The 18,517-nt window shown below is 48.9% G+C and overlaps 1 protein-coding gene and 2 long non-coding RNA genes across 6 annotated transcripts in view; 2 read left to right on the top strand and 1 right to left on the bottom strand.

Moving 5' to 3' along the window:
- Positions 1-659: 659 nt before the first annotated feature.
- Positions 660-7,166, top strand: LOC310897742. Its single transcript, XR_014582522.1, has 3 exons — positions 660-815; positions 4,881-5,116; positions 6,555-7,166. It is a non-coding gene; the product is annotated as an uncharacterized lncRNA (long non-coding RNA).
- A 4-nt stretch (positions 7,167-7,170) lies between these two features.
- On the bottom strand, positions 7,171-18,127 carry LOC310897740. 2 transcript variants are annotated; one of them, XR_014582519.1, is made up of 3 exons: positions 18,006-18,127; positions 15,651-17,274; positions 7,171-14,980 (listed from the first exon to the last, which is right to left on the bottom strand). It is a non-coding gene; the product is annotated as an uncharacterized lncRNA (long non-coding RNA). The 2 variants fall into 2 exon arrangements; XR_014582520.1 differs by having other exon boundaries at positions 7,171-13,801.
- MDGA1 (MAM domain containing glycosylphosphatidylinositol anchor 1) overlaps positions 17,168-18,517 on the top strand; it is a 134,934-nt gene continuing 133,584 nt past the window's right edge. For 2 of the 3 annotated variants that reach the window (XM_083831627.1, XM_083831626.1), the window contains exon 1: positions 17,168-17,300. In XM_083831627.1, the coding sequence (XP_083687753.1) occupies positions 17,174-17,300 (127 nt within the window). In that variant the 5' untranslated portion in view covers positions 17,168-17,173. Of the gene's footprint in view, positions 17,301-18,173; positions 18,228-18,517 lie in introns of those variants that run through there. The other variant, XM_083831628.1, reaches the window with a different exon arrangement.

The following is an 18,517-nucleotide window of genomic DNA, read 5'->3' as shown; positions in this document are numbered from 1 at the left end:
GTTACATTCATTGCAGAAGGTATAGAAGGTATTGGAGGAGCTGGTCTGAGATCAGAAACCCTCTGGGAGCTGGTATCCCCACCCAAAATTACTTCCATTTAGCACAGTGACTACTTGCAAGAGAATGGCCACTGAAGGGGAACCATGGACCAGATTTATTCCAGTAACTTCAGACTGTAAGTGCATTTGTGAAAAGAACGATCTGCCCATTAGTGGCCTGAAAGAAAGGAGAAATTAATCAAATAAATGATTGAATATGAATTATTCTCCCAGTCCTTCAAATCTCCAAATGCAGTGCAAGTCCCTTCTAACCCAACCTCTTCATTGAATCTTCTCCCTTCTAAAAAGCTGTTGTATTATTTACCTAAATTATTCATATGCTGAAATAAACGTGTTGGCTATAGAGTTATCCCATCTCCCTTGCCTCTTGCTGAAAATATTATTTAACTTAAAGGTGGCAGTTATATAATTTAATCCTCGTCTTCCATTATTGATGAATTTTAACATGAAATATGTAGACATTTTCCCTATTCTGCCTTATGGACTGTTGGCCATAATTATGTCAAATAGAATTTTTTTCTCCTTTTTTGAAGAAGTATTTATTAGAAACTGTCCTCTGTGGTGCTGACAGAGGAAGTTTAAATTGAAAACTAATTTCTGCCTCCTTATTTTTAGCCTTCTTGTAGGCCATTTTCAAAAATGGACCTTTCTAGTGCCTTGCGGCCTGTTGACTTGAATGCCGTGGTGCTTTCTGGTGTGATGGATCTCTGCCCCTGCAAGCAATTCTGATAAAATCAACAGATACAATAGAAAAGGTATGTTTGTCTAGACCCTGAGTTTCTGAGTTCTCTTATGAATTTTCTCACTGGGGACATGGTTATAGTTCTTGTTTTACATACCTGTAAATGGAGGCAGAACGTGGGGAAATGCCCATTCATAAGTGATGGCTTGTAACAGCTCTCATAGCTTCTCCTTACCAGCTCCCCCTCTGCTCATGAGACCATTCTCCCCTTCATGGCTGCCAGCTCCCCCAGCACATGGAGCTGCCCCTGACCCTTGTGGTTCCTGTGTGCTGGGGGCTCCGGAGCTGTCACTGTCTCTTCTGTTTTCTGGTGTGATTATTCTCACTCCCGTTTGCACACACAGATGGAGCTCAATGGATCCCTAATAGCATCCTTTACTTAATTAACATGCAATTAGCTTAATGAATATTTTAACCTCATTATGTAGTTACTCATCTTTATCTGTTGTGGGTAAGTCTAGTGCCCAGCTCTGGCCTGTTATAAAGACAAGCCAAATTAGTCTAGTCCTTCAATTATGTTCAAGGGGCCTGTTTATACAGCTCTTTCCACCTCCCTTTATTTGGTGCCTCTAGGATGGATGGGCTGAGATTTATGGAGGCAGAACAAGTTTTTTATCTTCATCTTCCACTGAAGGACTAGACATTTCCTTAATGAAGAGAGATAGGCAGGAGATGGTGATGTTAAATCCTTGTAGGTGGGTGGTTGGTGTATTCTGTTTAATTGGTCGGGTAAACCCTATTTCTCTATCCATGGGAGAGGACTTCAACAAAATCTTGGCAGATATATCCCCCAGCTGTGGGTCTTTCCCATTTTTAGCCTGCTGTATGATGTGGTGTCCTATGAAGGACAAACTTACTTCTCCTTCATGGTCTTCATGTTCATGATTTGCACCTCAGCAGAAGCAATATCTATACCTTGCAGAGATGGGATGGTGGTCCCTCAAGTCATTGACCAGCATGTGGAAAACCCTTCTGAGTAACGCATTTGAGACAGACAAGCAAACCACGGTCCTTTGGGTCAGAAAAGAGGGGAGATGGACTCTTGCCCAGCAGTACGGTAGTGGGAAGGGTATAAGGAAGGGTGTCTGCTTTCCCTCAAGTGACCTCGTTGGCAGATTTCACCCTCTTCAGCCAGGCAGATATTTTAGCAAAGCTTGGCAGGAGCCTGCCTTGATGTGAAGCTCCTGTTGTTTCCTTCTCCAAGCAATTAGTTTGTAAACACAGCTAGGGGAAGGGGAAGCAAGAGTGTGTGGGGGAAGCAAATTTGCTTGAGTCAAGAGTGACCTCTTGAGTTGACTGCAAAGCAAGATGAAAGAGAGACTTGTTCACCAGCAGAGTGGTGGGCTAATAGCGCATATCTTGGCTCTCTGGTTGGGACATGCCTGTGAGACATCTAACTCCCAGCATGCTTGGAAAATCAACCACATCTCTGTGATGAATTGTTTACTGTTGACATCTCAGCAACCCTCTCACTGCCTCTTCATTCTTGTTATAACCTGGGGAAGGCAGTCATGCTTCCTACCCATGTGCCCAGGGAAGCAAGCTGTTAAGAGCCATTCAGTCTCAATGCAAATCCACACAAACAAAGAGGAGCGGACTTCAAAGATCTTGACAAAAAGAAAATATCTCCAGTAAAATGCCATTGGAAAGTTAAGAAAGCAGTGAGCACTATTTCCTCCAGGCTATGCTTTTTGTTGTTTTGAGTCAGCAAGGTTAACCAGAGAAATAGAGCAGAAAGTTGAGATTATTGGGAACAGCTGCAGTTGCGTTTTCAAAGCCTTCCTGCATACTTCAAAGGAAAACAACAACCTTTATTTACACAATGCATACTCCTGCTTTCTCAAGCCAGAACTGGCCATGCAGTGAAGGAAAGAAGTGAAATACTGAGGCGTTGTTGAGCAAAAAGCAAGTGCAGAAATAAAAAGGGCTGACTTAAAAGCTACTCCCCCTCCTCCTCAAAGGCAAGGGTCCTGTCCAGCAGGGCTGCCACGTGTCTTTCAGGCTGTGCTTTGCTGGTGGGGCCCATCTCCCTGCCAGGCCAGGCCCAGAGCATTCAGTCAGCAATTTCCAGCTCTGACTTAGCACGTTGTGTTCAAATTCTCTCGGGGTATCACCGTCTCCTGTCCTTACAGAGGAACAGCAGTGTTCAATGAGGTAATGAGCTGAGAAGATTTGTGGGTGTGCATATTGCAGCTGGGTCGGCCCATGCAATCCATGTAAAGAGCACTAAGTCTGTATTATTTGTCTTAATCTGGCACTCTTTCAGAAGCAGCTGTTACTGGGGCTGAATACTTTATTGACAGGACAAATACAGCTAGAGCAGCCATCCATCCCAAAGTCAAGTGGACAGACTCATAGCACTCAGTGCTGTGGCTGCTGAAGCCTAAGGATCAGAATTAACATTCATTAGTCCTCATCCTTTGGTTTGATAGAAGCAGCCCTGTGTCCCAAGGTAAGCTGTTGGTAGTTCAGTCCCCATCTCATCCTGTAGCTGCTGTGAATATTTCCCTGGGCTTCCTCAGCACTTGGGAGGGCCCTGTGCCCCTGCTCAAGGTGGAAAAAAAGCATCTTTCTAGACACAGAGGAGGCAACGGATAAGATCCAGAGGCTGCAGAACTAAACGACCATGATCTATGGTTATCATTGGTTTCTACACAGGGCTTCCCAAAAAGCTTCTACTAACGTAGTGTAACTGATTCTATCTTAACCAAGGTAAACTGAAGTCACACCACCAACTCCAGTGGAGCTGAGCCACTCCAACCCTAGGCAAGTCATTTTGACTTGCCTTGACACAAAGCAAGACACACTATGACAGTCAGGAAAAGGACCCAACATGTTTCTGCTGCTGTGGACAGGGCTATATCCAACTGGCAGTGTTTGTGTATGTGCCAGGGGGAGCAAAAGACTCCTCTCCTCTAGGTCAAGAGGGTAAAGGTTTTCATTTTCCTTGGGAAGATCCCATGGTGTGAATTTTCTCATGATACTTGAGTGTCACGTGAGAGCCAGCTAGGTACTGGAACACTGTGCATGAAGTATGAATGTGAATCCAACCTAACAGACTACCTGTTCCTTTTTAAAGGATTTTGGGTTGTCTTTGTAGAAAGTTCACATGGTTTTCATATTCACGACCTCCTTTTACATCAGCTGGCAGGCTCAGAAGAGGCCAAAGGCTGGCATCCTCTCTGTTGGCCCTGGATAAGAAATAACGGCAGGGCACTCTGTGTGGGAAGCTGTTCTTCTCCTGCCCCCCCAGTTAAAAAGATGACTTTATTCACCAGGGTTGTCAATCCAAAACCTTTCAGCAGCAGGAATTCTGTTTAGAAAAAAACAATAGACCCGAAGTTGATAATCAGATGCAAATTATGTACCAGTATGCAGAAGCCAAAGATAAGATTTGCATAAAATGTTTGCATGACAGCAGCTAAGTAACCCTGTTTTGTTTTTTTAAATTATTTTTTTTCCCACAGAAAGTATCAAAGCACAGAGAGTGATAAATCCTCATCCAGACTGTCTCCCCTCCTCTAGCACAGCCCTCAGCCAGCAGGCTGGTGTTTGAGGGCAGACCAGTTCACCAGAGGGGTATCCCTTCCCCTCCCAGCTGCCAGGGCAGCAGCCTGCTGCAGGGAGCCTCAGGTCTCTTCTCCAGGAGGAGGAAGCATTAGCGATGAAGGTGGAATGGATTTGCTGCTTCGCTTCCTCATCAACACAGCTTGTCCACCAACTGCTCTGTGTGGATCTTAAAATAGTCTTTTGAGGATAGGAAACTGCTCATCAGCTTCAAACCAACAGCTACATCTTGCGTAAAAGAGAGCAACCCAGGGTGCCGTCGCTGTCTTTTGTGAGCAGCTGGTGGTTGGTGGGATACACTGGATATGTGTTTCCACCAATCTCAAGTTTAAAATGCTGTCTTCCTGCTTTCTCTGTCTATGGGGTTTTGGGGCCAGTGTTGGTCAGGGGCTGAGATGTCTCCAGAGCCAACAAAGACCATTCAGCAGTGCTAAAGGGTAACCTGGAGTTTTAAGTGGGTTTGCTAAATCCTGAATCTTTGAGACACATCTGCCCATCCTCGTGTTTGCAGGTGGAGCCTTTTTGGTGCAACACTCAGAAGATGCCAGTGGCACCTTTGGTTAGAGACTGCAGGGGCCCATCCTGTGTGATCTACAGGGTGCTCATCGGGGGCTGGCCACGGCTCAGCTGCTTGGGAAGGACGGTGCTCGTAGGATGTCGGGGCTGCACGACTCGCTTCGAACCCTGAAGCAGCGTGACACAAATGAGAGAAGAGTGGGGTCCTCCAGAGACGCCTGTGCAACACACGTGAGCCTGACTCATCCCTGGCTGCCCAGGGGCCCTTCTGTCAGATGGGAAAGAGCTGAGCTGTGGCAGTTGCGGCAGCGGCTGCAACAGCAGCAGTGCCCTGTCCTCTTAATACACTGCCATCTGCTTCTCCCAGCTACAATCTATAGCTATTCCCCCCCCCTCCCTCAGCCAGTAGAAAAACATGCCCTGGTTTTCATCTTCTGTGCAGTGTTTTATTTCTGCTGGTTCTGGGCTGATCTCAGCTGCAGTTCACTAGGAGAACTGCGGAGCAGTCCCACCTTGCTCCAGCTCCAGCTCCGTGTATTAGCTGTTTTCTTCGAGCAGTCATTGATATGTGTGGATGTGGCCTCTCTCTCTTTTTCTCTGTCTTTCTCTCTCTTTCCCCCTGGATGTGTGTATGTACGTGAACCAGGGCAAGAAACAAAAAAGCTGATTCTTGGAACAGATTAGTTTGCATTACACAGCTGACAGGCTTTCTTGGAGAAGGCAAGATACTGGGAATTCAGCATTTCCCCTTCATCAGTGATTGATTGTCTCTGAGCCTTGGGGGGATTAGAATTCTGCATTTTGAGTCGCTCTTGGCAAGTTCAAAAGTAACAGAAATGCACCTGTGACATGAAATCAGGCCTAAGAAAACTTATTGTTTCCTTCCTGGCTTCATAAATGTGCCTTTTTCGTCTCTGTTGTTGGCTCCTTTATTTAAGCCATACAAGGGTTGTAGCCTTTTTCATCCCAAAGCATTTGATAAACTACTTTAAAAGAGGTAAATGCAGTGTTTGCCCAGGCTGGACAGATGAACACAGATTAAATCCTGCACTCACGTGCCCAAGACTACAAACTTCCCATTAAATGTTGCCGTGTCTTCCAACAGCTCTGTTGACAATGTTTCTGTATTCTTTGTGGCATGCAAAATATTTTTAGATCAGCATTAACCTCTCCGTGCTTATGTGGGTGGATGCATATGTGTGTGTATATTATTACCCTTAGTACTAACAATTGCAAAATGTACCTGCTTGATTCACTTAAAAAAAAAAAAAAAAAAAAACAGAAATTATCGAATATTGGTATGCTCCACACTGAACATTGTATACCTATGAGGAATGAGGAATTCCAGCCATGACAAATGTGTAATCTTTTCATTCATGATGTTTTAAATATATTTGAAAATGTAAAAATAAGGTTACAATCTGTGTCTCTGTTAAAGGCCCATTATGGCTCCTTTACAATTTTGTCTTGTGAAACATGTTTAGCTTGAAAAAGACCAGCCTGACTCTGAAAACAAGGGAGTGTGGTTGTGAACCATCTGAAGGAGAGCTTATCAAATGCTTTTGGAGCAGTAGTTTATTAAAGATTTAACCCCTTTGACATTTCCCTTTTTGTGTACTGTTTGTTCTGATCCCTCTAGCTCACAAATATACTGTTTATTGTCCTTCAGATTTTCCATATCATTAATTCTGGCTGGAGGCTCCAGCAACAGCTGTATTTGAAGAAACTGGATTATAATTGAGAGAAATTTATTAATGATTTTGTTGATGCCCTCTGCCTTTCGTATTGATTCCACTGGAAAGCATCAGCTTGATCGTATTGCCACGGAGCACGAACAGGGGACATGCGCATGAATGTTGTGATCCCCTGCAGTCCAGGTGTGGAAGCCAAGGGCGCAGGAGCGGTTCTCTCTCGGTTTGGGGTAAGCCAACCTCAGTCCCAACACCCCTCATTCCCGGCTGGCACCGTGAGTATGCATCGTGTGCCCTGCTTATGGTTTACAGGGCAGAATTTGTTTTATACAAGATAACCCAATTATCTGCATCCTTTAATTTAAGTGTGAGGCTGCGTTTGCAGCTCCAAGATAATGATTTCAGGCTCGGCTTTGCAGGCACGAGCTTCTGTAACTCATTACAGACAGGGCTGGTTTTGGGCAACAGGCAAAGCTGCTGGCTGCCAAAGGTGGTGGCCTGCCAGGGGCAGCCAGCAGCCCCTTGCCCGTGCTAGAAGGGATGGGGACGGCTGCTGCAGCAGCAGGAGCAGGCTGCCCGCCCAGCCTTTGCCCCCAGAGTTGTGCGGTATCAAGATGGGGGTAGAAAAAGAGAAACACGTCACGGGAGGTACCCACCCTGCCGCTACCACACAGCTGAATTTTGCCTGCCCAGGGATGAAGAGAAAATCCTTGGGCTACAAAATTAAATTCTGCCTACCCTGCTGATAAGCCTTGAGCCAACTCTGATTATAGAGGTATCTTCACCTCCTTCTATTTGACTACAAAGAGAGGCTTATTGAAAGGTTGATTTTGATCCCTGTTAAGAAGAAAATATAGGAGAAAGACAATAAAACTCCTCTTGCTTTCAAGATTATAGATTTAAGTCTCACTGACAATACAATATTTTCAGAAAGTGTGAAGTTACTTGAGGAGGAATATTTTAAATCTAAAATCATTTACATTACCTCCATTTCAATATGTTTGCAGCACCTGTCACTTTTTTTGTGACCCTCTCTGAGTCCAACATAAACACATTATCCTGCAAAGTCTTAAATAAAGGTAGGTTAGACACCGCTTCTGCAAGAGGCAATTTACCAAATCAGGGATGATAAATGTAGAACTGTGGTTTGAAAATGAAATGTTATTCTCCACCAAGACAAGCAAGGAGGAAAAAAAAATGTACTAATATGATAAATTTCTATTGGTAATTTCTTGATCGGCCAATGCTCATTTTCCAAAGAGACAGGCATCTCTTGTTTTCACTAAAATATTCTTTCTCGAGCATCTTTCATCAAAATGTCTGCTGTTTGTGGGGGCTCAGAGGTCCTTTTTCCAGACGTGATGACTGTGGAAGTGGATTTAATATGAGAGCTCACGCAAGCTGTTTGGAGCAGGGTAAGCTCACTTCCAGGTTGTCCGAGGTGGTCAGACTGCACGGTGTCCCCAAGGCCAGCTGCAGCCAGGGGATCTGGGCTGGCTTTTCCTCCCACACCTTCCCATCAGCCCCTCCAGCCCTTCCTGTTCCCTGCAAGGACAGGATATGTTGGGGAAGTCTGACGGGTTGGGATGGAGAGAAATAAGAGCAGAAAAGGGGGCAGAATGGCCAGGGTCCCGAGGGCACCACCAGATCTGATGGTCCCTGCCCAACCCTGGGACTCCCTAACCCTGCCTCTGGCCCAGGACCCCATTTCAGCCCCCGGAACCATCATTCCCTGCCCCTGCGATGACCCAGCAATGCCAGCCTACAACCTGTCTGTCCCCAAGTTTCATTTTTTTGCTTTCCCCCAGCATCCTTCCCACAGCCCTCGTTTCTCCTACCACGCTTCAAGCTGCCCCAGCATCCCTATTTTATCCCCCCTTGGGCCATTTGTCGCACCCTCCTTTTTCTGCCTGCCCTCATTAATTCCTAAGTCAATCCTGCCCCAGCTTTCCCCTGCCTTCTCCCTCTCTCCTGGATCTTGCTGGTTTCCCCAGTCCCTGCTGAAGCTGGGTGGACAGGCAGCTCCTCTGTCCTGACACCCACCGCCGCATGCCAGGAAACCTCCCGGCCATTCAGGTACTGCAGTTTGCCTGCAAATGCGAGAGCTACTAAACAGCTGTAAATCCAATCCCAAATGTGTATTGTTCCTTCAGAATACAGGTTTGTGCATCCTGATGAAATATGGCATTACTCTGTATGAAATACAAATGAATGGTTTATTATCGGCTTCTTAGAAATCAGGACTGGAGGTTACTCCTCACAATGTGCTCTGATTAGAACAGGTCAGACCAGCAGTGTCTCCTTCTGTCTCTGTAACCTGTGAATGATTTGATCCATATAAAAATTATGCTATTTTCCACTAATTTCCCTGCTTGACTTTGCTGATAGGGAAGTCTGCTGCTGTTACTCAAATACCTCACCTAGTTTTCCTAGGGAAGTTTGGATGCTGCAGCTTGTCTGGCCATGGCAATGGCTTCATCTTTCGCTGGAGTGCAGCCTTCTGGGGAGCTGCATGGAGAAACTTCTTTGGAAACCCACAGGGTGAGTGTGCAACGCTCGAGACAAGAGGGAAGTGCAGGAAAATACCTCAGCGTCTGGTGAGCCCCCAGCGGGAGGTTGCAACAGCTGCATTGCATTTCCAAGCTTTTAAAAGAGTGCCTCCTGTACAATAAATAAACCAAACTATCTCTCGACTCCTGTGGCCCTGTATTCATCTTTACCTTAGGTTGACACTGTGATATTCCTCCCACTGTCTCAGTCCTTTGTGAAGGGCTGAGGAATGGTGTGTGGTTGAGCTCCCCTCATCCTCACGGCTCATTGCGAGGTCCCCAGCCAGGGACACCTGCCCAGCATGGCACTGAAAGTGGTAATGGCCACGGCCATCAGCATCTCTGGCTCTAGCATCAGGCTAGTGTGATTAGCTCTTTTTCTATTTCTTCTAGGGACTAAATGTAACTGAGAAATCAATCAAACTCCAACCTCCTCCAGGCGATAAAGGGTGGAGGAGGTGGAGGTTCCCTGCAGGTTGCAAGATCCGTTGTTACTTCTCTGGTCTGGAAGACAGGGAGAGGAGAAATGTTTTTGCTCTGTATTCCCACTAACTTTCTTGGCATGATGAGCTCTCCAGCTAATAAGCAAGTAATTATACATAGGAATACACAGTTCAGTGGCAATACTGTCTGTCTGGAGCCACACTGAGGAATGAGAGAAGAAAGTACTCCCTCCCAGCTCTGCCCATGCCTCTGCCTTGCTCCTGGCAGGGGCAGGTAAACCCTGTGCTGGCATACTCTGCCTATCTGCTTCAGCACATCCATCCTGTGTCCCCGGGCAGTGCCAGCCCCAGCTTGGCTAAAATGATTAGGGGCAGCTCAGATGAAAAAGAAGTGGTTGGTGCTTCTATAATTTCCTCCCACTAGGGTTTTTCTGTTAATTTCTAGTATGAGCTGTCTCACGTTACACGGCTGTACAGTAATGGTGCTTCTAACTCTGGTTTGCCAGAGAACTGTGTTATAAATAGTCATGATAAATCGAAACAGTCTTTCACCATGAGTTTTCTAAAATGGAACAGTCTATCAGGTTACGGAGGAAAGACAAGGACACCACTGTGCCTTAAGGATGTAAGTGTATTTAAGCATTGAGGCACCAGGGAGTTGTGGTTCAGACCCACCAAAGGTAAGGAGTGAGCAGCAACCTTTGGGGAGGGGGTGTATGTGTATAAAGCATCCTTTCAGCAGGCACGGTTCCAAATGCTTTTGCTTCTTTACACAGTTCTTTTGCATCCTCTGAATTTTCACAAAGAATTGATTAAGGTATTTTGACTTGAACAGGTGGTTTGTGAAAATGTAGCTGTAGTGCATCACTGGACAGGAGGGAAAAGGACGTGTGTGTGTGGATGTACATACAGGTTCACACAAGGACAACAATCACTGGATCCTCCAGTCAAGAGTGTTCAGCAGTGGCCAAGAACATCTGAAGATGAAAAGCCGTGAGTAACTTGAGGGGGTAACTCATGGTCCATGTAGAGCATCCAGCAAGGAAAATACCTGTGCAAAGTCTGACCCCCTAGGCTTTTGGATGGTGGCAGTGCACATTGGCTCCTGACACCTTTGGGTTTCAAGTGTTTTTTGTTGTCATGTTACAGAGAGCTGCAGCACTGATGAACATGGCTCCTCAGAAAGCAAAAGGGATGCTTCAGGCAATGAATGGCATGCTCTTTTCTGCAGTCTGCCTGGCACATTGCTGAATCTTTCTGTAACTATCTTTACCACCTTGTTGTGGTCTAGGATCAGTAATGAGGGGGGATTCTGGTGGAAAAATACTTTTTTTCCCTGCAGCTTTCTTTTTTCATCCAAAATACAGATGCTTACCTTCTTAAAGTGAAGGCATCTCTGCCTGGAGACAAAAAGGGACTGAGGAACTCCTCGTGTGCAATTTTAAGTGAATGCATTGCTAATAGTTCAGCTTCCCTTGCAAAGATTCCCCAGACAAGGGTGGTCATGGGGCAGTTGAAGTGAGGAGGTACCAGCTGGGGCGTTTTCTCACCAGTCAGCGGTCTCAGAGCCTGTGAGACCACAGCCTAACCTGAGAGATCCCATAAAACAGCCTCTGCAGGATGGCCTCCTCCTTGTGTCAGGGTATGGGAGATGTAACGTGCTACCTGTGGCCAGGGGCTGTCTCCACCAAGGCTGTGATGGCAAGACCCCGTCTGAGGTTGTCCCGTGCATGTTTTACATCAGCTCCTGACAATCCGCTCCATGCTGTGACTTGTGTTTGAAACATCTCACAGGAAAAGTAGCACAGCCCTTTGGGAGAGCTGCTCGAGCAACAAGGCTCTGGCTGAAGGCATCTTGAGGAGCAGCTCCTGCACCCTCCCCAGCACCCCGCTCTCCACCGCGGGCCAGAGATCACACATTTCAGATCATCTGCCTGACGCTAAAAAGACCGGCGATCGATGCACCCTTTGCTGACAGTGGCAGACAGCACCAACAGGGGAGGATCATACCCAGCCTTTTGTATCTGCTCTCGGTGAAAAAACATCCCTTACCTGTGCCCTCTGGGAGACACATGCTAGAAGATGGGGGCTGAGGCAATGAAAGCAAGTGGAAGAAAGGAGAACAAGTTTCTTTGACCAGCACCAGCTTGACATTTTTCCAACTCACTTTTTACAGATGAAAGGGAGGGTGGTAAAGAAGAAGAAAGCATGAATGCAGGAGGAGAAGGAGGCAGAGGAAAAAAAAGATCAAAGAAAAGGTGAAACAGGCAAAAGATGCTTCCAGTGGTGCTGAGACACTTGTCTGCAACCCTACACCAGCTCCTATCTGTCCTAAAGCACAAGAGCAAAAAAAACCAGCAGGATTTCTGGCAAACTAGGTATATAGTCTAAAAAGCGTAAAGTTTGGTAGAAAATGTTGAGTTAAAAGCCTGTGGTTTTAGTGCACAAGAAGTGGGATGGTGTGCGAGTGTGTCAGCACTTGAGCTGAGGAAAGAAAAGTGGCCACACATAGAGATCACAGAGGAAGGGATTGCAACGGGTCTCAGATAAGCCTGAACCAGGAAATAGAAATTTCTCAAAGTGTAACTGGGGAAAGGCAGGAAAAGCAAAACCCAGTGCAGTGTCAGCCAGGTGCCAGAACTCCCAGCATGGCCCAGGGACTGGCTGCATCACGCAAGCACAGGGAGGAAGGGTGGTGAAGCCGGGGCAGGGTGAGTACCCGGGGTGAGGAATAGAGGTGGGTTCCCTCTTCATCACTCCTTTCAGTGCCCAACACACTCGGTGATGGGGAGAGTTAATCAAAAAAAAAGCAGAGAATACACAAGAGGCTGAGAGGTACTATGTAAAATGCATCTGGGAAGAAAGCAAACACAGCATAGGTATATTCCCTGGGGTGGAATACACCAGAGAACTGAGGACAGCAAAGCAGAGCCCTTGGGATTTATAGCCCTACCTTGGCATGCTTTGTATGGGGAGCAGGAGATACCCGGGAGGATCCACAGCAGAAGCAGCACCAGCCTTGTGTTAAGGATGGCAGCAAGCACCGCTCCAGGCTAGGGAGATTTTTTTCCCCAAAGAGATGCTGATTCCAGCACTTCAGAATCACAAACTAACATTTTTATGCTTTTATTTTTTAAATTTTTTTATAGTTCTCCTATGAAGATCAATTAAACAGAGAGAAAACAGACAGTGGACAGATTTCATCCTGTCATTGTAGCTTAGCCCTTGCTTCCCCATCTTCCAGCAGTTCTCGCTTTGCAGAGCGCTTGGTGCTGTTTCCCTAACGTGTTTATAGCAGCCCTACAGGGCTCCCTCTCCCCACACAGACACCACACACGCTGGCTCTCCCTTGCCCATCCCAATTCCCTCTGCTTGTCTCCTGTGTGCCTTATCTCATCACCTCGGGTCAGACCCTTGCCCCAGGCCTGTGCTGCGCTGTGTCACTGCCTCCCCAGCTCAGCAGGGCACAGCAGCACCGCAGGAGCACCCCTGTGCTCCCAGCTCCTTGATGCAGCCCTGTGCTGCAGTTATAATTCCCTGGGTTTCCCATCCTTGCTGCAGTGCTACAGAGTCCTCTGGCTTTCCCCTTCCAAGCTCTCTTGCAGCACTCGAAGTCACCCATTGTCTTTAAGGTGCCCCATTTTTTTTTTCCTTTCCCCTTCCCACTTCCTATTTCTACTCCCTTTTAGGAGGCAATAGCAAGGGAAATGCCACAGGAAAGCTTCCAGCTGGGCTGCCCTCACTTCCATGTGTGTGCGTGGGGAGGGAGGAAGGAAGAGATCAAACTTGGAGGCATTCGTGGCTGTTGTGCTGCGAAGAAAATGAGCAAGAAAGAGGTGACCGAAATGTCAGGCCACATGCTCAAGAGATCACCGGGAACCACAGATAGTTGCATCATCTCCGAGAAGAAATAAATGACAGCCTGCACCAGATTATAGCATGAAAACATTGACACAAAGAGAATTAATGTCCTTGTAACTGGACCTTGGCCTCACACACTTCTTCAATCGTCTCTTGCCTGGTGACATTGTGCCGGGTATGATTTGCTCTCTTTGAACACCACATCCGTCCCGGAGACTGTCTACCTCAACGTAGCTGTGAAATATAGGTGATGTAGTGCGTATAAATATTGCAGGGAGACAGGACTCATTTGACAAGTCGGGGCTTGAGAAGGGACTGGAGACGCCGACTCCCAGCCGGAAGGATGGGGCAAATCTGTTCTGCAGAAACGGCCTGTGGGGAAGGAAGGCACCCCTTAGCCACTCCTTTTGACAAGTAGAATCACCGCAGGGCGCGGGTTCTTTATGACAACTGGATTGCTTACAAGTGTGTCGGGAAGGCTGGCCCACTGTTGTGCTTGGAAACTCTATTGTTCTGACTGTTATGATTTATTAGGACTCAACAAATAATTATTAATTACCTTATTTAGCAAATGCAATGGTGTACTGAGGTTTTGGCAGTATCTTTTTTTTTCTTTTTTTTTTTTTCACTCAGAGTATCCATTGACAGGTGACAGCTTTTTCTAATTATTTATTATCCAGTTATTTTCCTTTCAGTTCAATGGACCATTCACACTCTCTATTTATGGGCTTTTTTTTTTTCCTTTTTGTATTTTTTTAAACTATTCCTTAATTGGATGAGTTCAAAGCTACTTTTGGCACAAATACTATTATTTGCTAAGAGAAAGCTGGGTTGTTTCACATACTTTGGCAGTTTACTTTGAAATTCATTTTTCATGAGCATTTGTGCCAAGGAAACATGAGCATGTGCATTGAAAGTTAGCATAAAAAAAGGGGTGTGAAGCATACATTTCTGGGATTTTTTTTTGAAGACTCATTATCCATATCTGTAATTCAGAGTCATTCAAACTCCAAGGCATTATTTCATAATCAAATGAGAATCCCCGAAAAAAAAAAAAATACGAGAAAGGCTATGAAGCGCCCCCAAAATATCCTTATCTTAAAATGAAGAGTGGAAAAAACGAGACTCATGTCTCACTGTTTTTTTTATCACCACTCAGCTTCCTGGATCTGCAAACATCTCCTTGCCTTGTTTCCTTGCGCTGCTGCCAGCCTGCTTTGTGCAGATGGGGACGGTTTTACCTTCCCTCCCCAGTGTCAGCTCCTGCTTCTCCCCATGCCCTGGCAAAGGGGCTGCTCCTCCTGTCCTCCCGGTGCCGCCCTCCACTCTCCTTCTGCCTGCAGACCCTACAAGCCGTGTTGCCAGCACCCACCGTGGGAAGGATCACATCCTTCTCAATGAAGGGCTTACTGAATTAAAAATAGTAATAATAATCATAAACTTGCTCACACCAGACACCTTTGTAAGGTCTTTCCCCGTGCCATCATCTTTGGGAAGGACACCTCGGAGCGTGAAGCCCACGGTTTCTTGGCAAGCGTTGCCTTAGATTGGCTGGGGAGGAGGGGAAAAAAAAAAAAAAAGAAAAAAGAAAAAAAAAAAAGGCAGTTTCAGACTCGCGGCATCCTTACAAGGGAGGAGATAGGGTCCGGCAGGGTCCAGAGGAAGGGGAATTCCCCTGCCCTGCCTGGGAGATGCTGGTTCGGGGGGTGATGCTGCCCTGTCCCTATCGCTGCCTTCCCTCTGCTGCCTTTCGGTACCGCTTTTCTCTGCCGCCGAGCACCGTTTACAACAGGAATAACTGCTTCGTAATTAGCGGCTGTATCTATTAATTGCTTGTTTGTTAGAGCATGACTTAGCAGCCAGCCGCTCTCTGGGCCGTATCTCTCAATTACTGTTATTTTTTATTATTATTTTTTTCTTTAATTACATTTTTATCCAGGTAGCGACGCGCTCGCGTGGCGAACCGCCGCCCGCCGGGGGACGCTTTCTTCGGGTGCCGGGGGGGGGGGGGGGGGGACACCGCCGAGCCCCCACCCCAGCAGGCACAGGGCAGCCCCCGCAGCCCTCCTACAGGGGGGCACAAACTTCTCGGCAAACCTTGTCCCCCCCCCGAAAATCCAAGCATGGAGGAGCCCCCCCGTCCCCGTCCCCGCCGCCCCCGAGCCCCGCTCCCCAGCACCGGGCTTTTCTCAGCGCGCATCCCTTCCCGGGAGAAGCCGACCTTGCCGGGAGCATCCTGAGGACGGAGGGACCCGGGGCTGGCGGCTGATTTCTCCGCCCGGAGCGAGCCCCTGTCCTCCCCAGCCCTGCGGTGTCGCCTCTAATTGGGCCGGGGCTCGGGGAGGCTCGGGGAATTGGGCAGGAGGCAGGGCTCTGCCGGAGCACGGCTGCTTTAATTGGCTCGGATTTTTTTTATTTATTTATTTATTTTTATTATTTTTTTATTTTTTTTAAAACCGAAGGGGAATGGAATGGTGAAGAGGGGAGGGGAAAAAAAAAAAAAAAAAACTGGAAAGCCAAAGGGGGAGGAAAACGCGGCGTGCTGGGCAGAGCTGGCAGGCAGGGCTGAGGCGAGCCCGGGGCTCGGTGCCCCCGGACGCCCCGTCGGGGGGGCAGCGGAGCGGAGCCCCCCGGGGCCGCCAGGGGAGCGGGGACGCCGCCGGCAACTTCGTGCTGGGGATCGTCGCCTTTCGGGGCGAGCACCCGGCCGGGAGTAAGCCAACTTCTTGCAGCTCCTCCATCCTCCTCGGCGGCTCCCTTCCAGCTGCAGCCCCCGCTGCTTCCCCGGGGGGGTGGGCTCCGGCAGCCGTCGGGGGGGGGAGCGGCGCGGATCTCCCCGCGGCTGCACAGCACCTGCGAGGCGGGAGGAGCCGGAGAGCGGCGGGGGAGAAGCAGCCGGCAGAGCCCTGCACGCAACACCGGGGAAAGTTTTGAAGGGAGAAGGAGCTGGCAGGCTGGGGAGGAGGAGAGGAGAGCCGGGCTGAGCTGCAGGGCGCCTGCTGGGGCTGCTCCTCGCTCGCTTCTCTCTTCAGGCTGGCTGGGGCGATGCAGTGCAGCTGGGGGAGCTCCTGGGAGACGCTTTAAAAAATAATAATAATAATAAAATCCTGGATTTGATTAATTACAACAATCCCCTCCCCAGAAGATCTGGAAAAGAGGATACCTAGCCCTCCCTCCGCCTTTCAGCAGCTGGCTCCTCGCCCCCCACCCCCCTCCAATTTTTTTTTCCTCTCTATTTTTTCCCTCCACCTCCTTCTCCTTTCCCCCATTCGCTCGTGGGGCTGCGGCCAGAGCCTCGTCGGGAGGAGGGCGGGCGAGGACTCTCCCAAGTTGGCCCCAGTTGGCAGCACTTCGGGCAGCCCAGGACTCCGGGCAGCGCTCGGCGGCTCCCCCTGCACAAAGGAAACCCCTTTCCGTGGGGGGGGGTGGGCAGCGCTGGGCTGGCCCCGACCCCACTCCTGCTCCTGCGGGCTGCCCACTGCCCTGCTCCTTTTCCTGGGCATCCTCGAGCATCCTTGCGAAGGGAGAAGCGGCTCTCCGCTTTCCTGCCCTCCCTGCCTCCTTCTCTTTTCCCTTTTTTTTTTTCTTTTTTTCTTTTTTTTTCCCCATTTTTTTCTTGTTGCTTTTTAATTTTTATCCCCAGGCGGCTCCGGCGGGGGGGTCCCTTCCTCCGCCGGTGTCCGGAGCGGGGCGCATGGGGCGGCGTTTCGGGAGGTTTTCGCCCGCTCCTCGCTCCCCCGCCGGATGCTGCCTGGGCTCTTTTGGCTGTTTTTCTTCGCCGGCGATGAAGGCGCTGCCTTGAAGATGGAGATGATCTGTTTTTTATTCCTGTCTCTGGTGCCAGCCTACAGCAGGGGACAGGGGGTTTACGGTAAGGGGCGGCATCGCGGTGGCTGCTCGGAGGGAGGGAGGGGGAGGCGAGGGCGCAGGGCGGCGGCGATGGGATCAAAGTTAAAAAGCACCTGCAGGAGAAAGTAAATGACGCTGCCAAAGCTCGCCGCAGCCCGAGCGGAGAGGTTTACGCAGCGATAGGCTTCCCGGAGCCTGTGGCTTCTTCCTAATTCCTCCCCGTAACCCCCGGCCGCCCCGGGGGGGGGACGCGATGCCGGCAGGAGGGGACGGATGCCTCCCCTTCCCCTGCACGGTGCCGGCTCCGCTCGGCTGCCCTCCGTGCTGCCCTGCCCCAACCCCCCCCCCCCCCGATCCCCAGGGCGACCCCCGCCGGGCTCCCCCCTCTCCCTGGGGGCTGCCCTTGCGCCCTGGTAAACTTTGCCCCGAGCTGATGTGGAGCTGCTTGGGGTTTATTTTTATTTTCATATTATTTCTCGGACGGTGGTGGTGCTTATTTTCCCCCCCACAACTCGTTCGTAGGCAGGGTGGCAAATGGCAAGCCCAGAGCAGCAGAGGAGGGCGGGGGGCAGCGGCTGGGGACCCCCCGTGCCCCCTCCGAGCACCAGCCCTGGGTGGGATGCGCGTGAGCCAGCCCCCAGCCCCCTCTCTTAATTCTGCCTTTCCAGTGTCTGCATTTCCAACACACTGGGAAAAAAAATAAATAAAAGCAACCCCCAAGACTTGCCTCTCCTAACAAGCCGGCTTTATCTTGGCTTGCGACTCAGTTGTGCGTTGCTGTAAAGTCCTTCTGGAAGGCATGTCTCTGCCTCTAACAAGCCCGGCTCTCTGAGCTCTGAAGAGAGACCCCAGTGAGAGAAGCCAGCCCCCTCCTCCCCCTTTTTAACAGCACGCAGCCAGTCTCTTGTGTGAGCCCTGGCAAAGATCAGTTCAGTCTCCCTGGCTATGGGTAAGTCTTTGTAGGTCACTTTTTAATGATGGATTTCTTTAATGGGAACAATCCCTCCTTTCTCTTTGAGGGCTGGGATGTTAATTTGAGTTTAGGTCTGGTTTGTTAAATAACCATTTTTAAATAGAGGGGGTTTTGCTTCCTTTGCTCTTTCTTCCTCCCACTACGTTTTCTCACAGTCCGCATGTCCACAGGGAAATGAAGAGCAGAATGAGTTTGTGGTGCAGAAACCTAGTCAAGGCAGGTTATTTAATCCTTTAAACCAGGCAATGTGTTTCTAGCTGAACTTT

The sequence above is a fragment of the Anser anser genome, assembly GCF_964211835.1.
Source record: "Anser anser genome assembly, chromosome: 3".
Lineage (NCBI taxonomy): Eukaryota > Metazoa > Chordata > Aves > Anseriformes > Anatidae > Anser > Anser anser.
The sequence above is the reverse complement of the archived record's forward strand: the minus strand, read 5'-3'. Positions and strand labels throughout refer to the sequence as shown.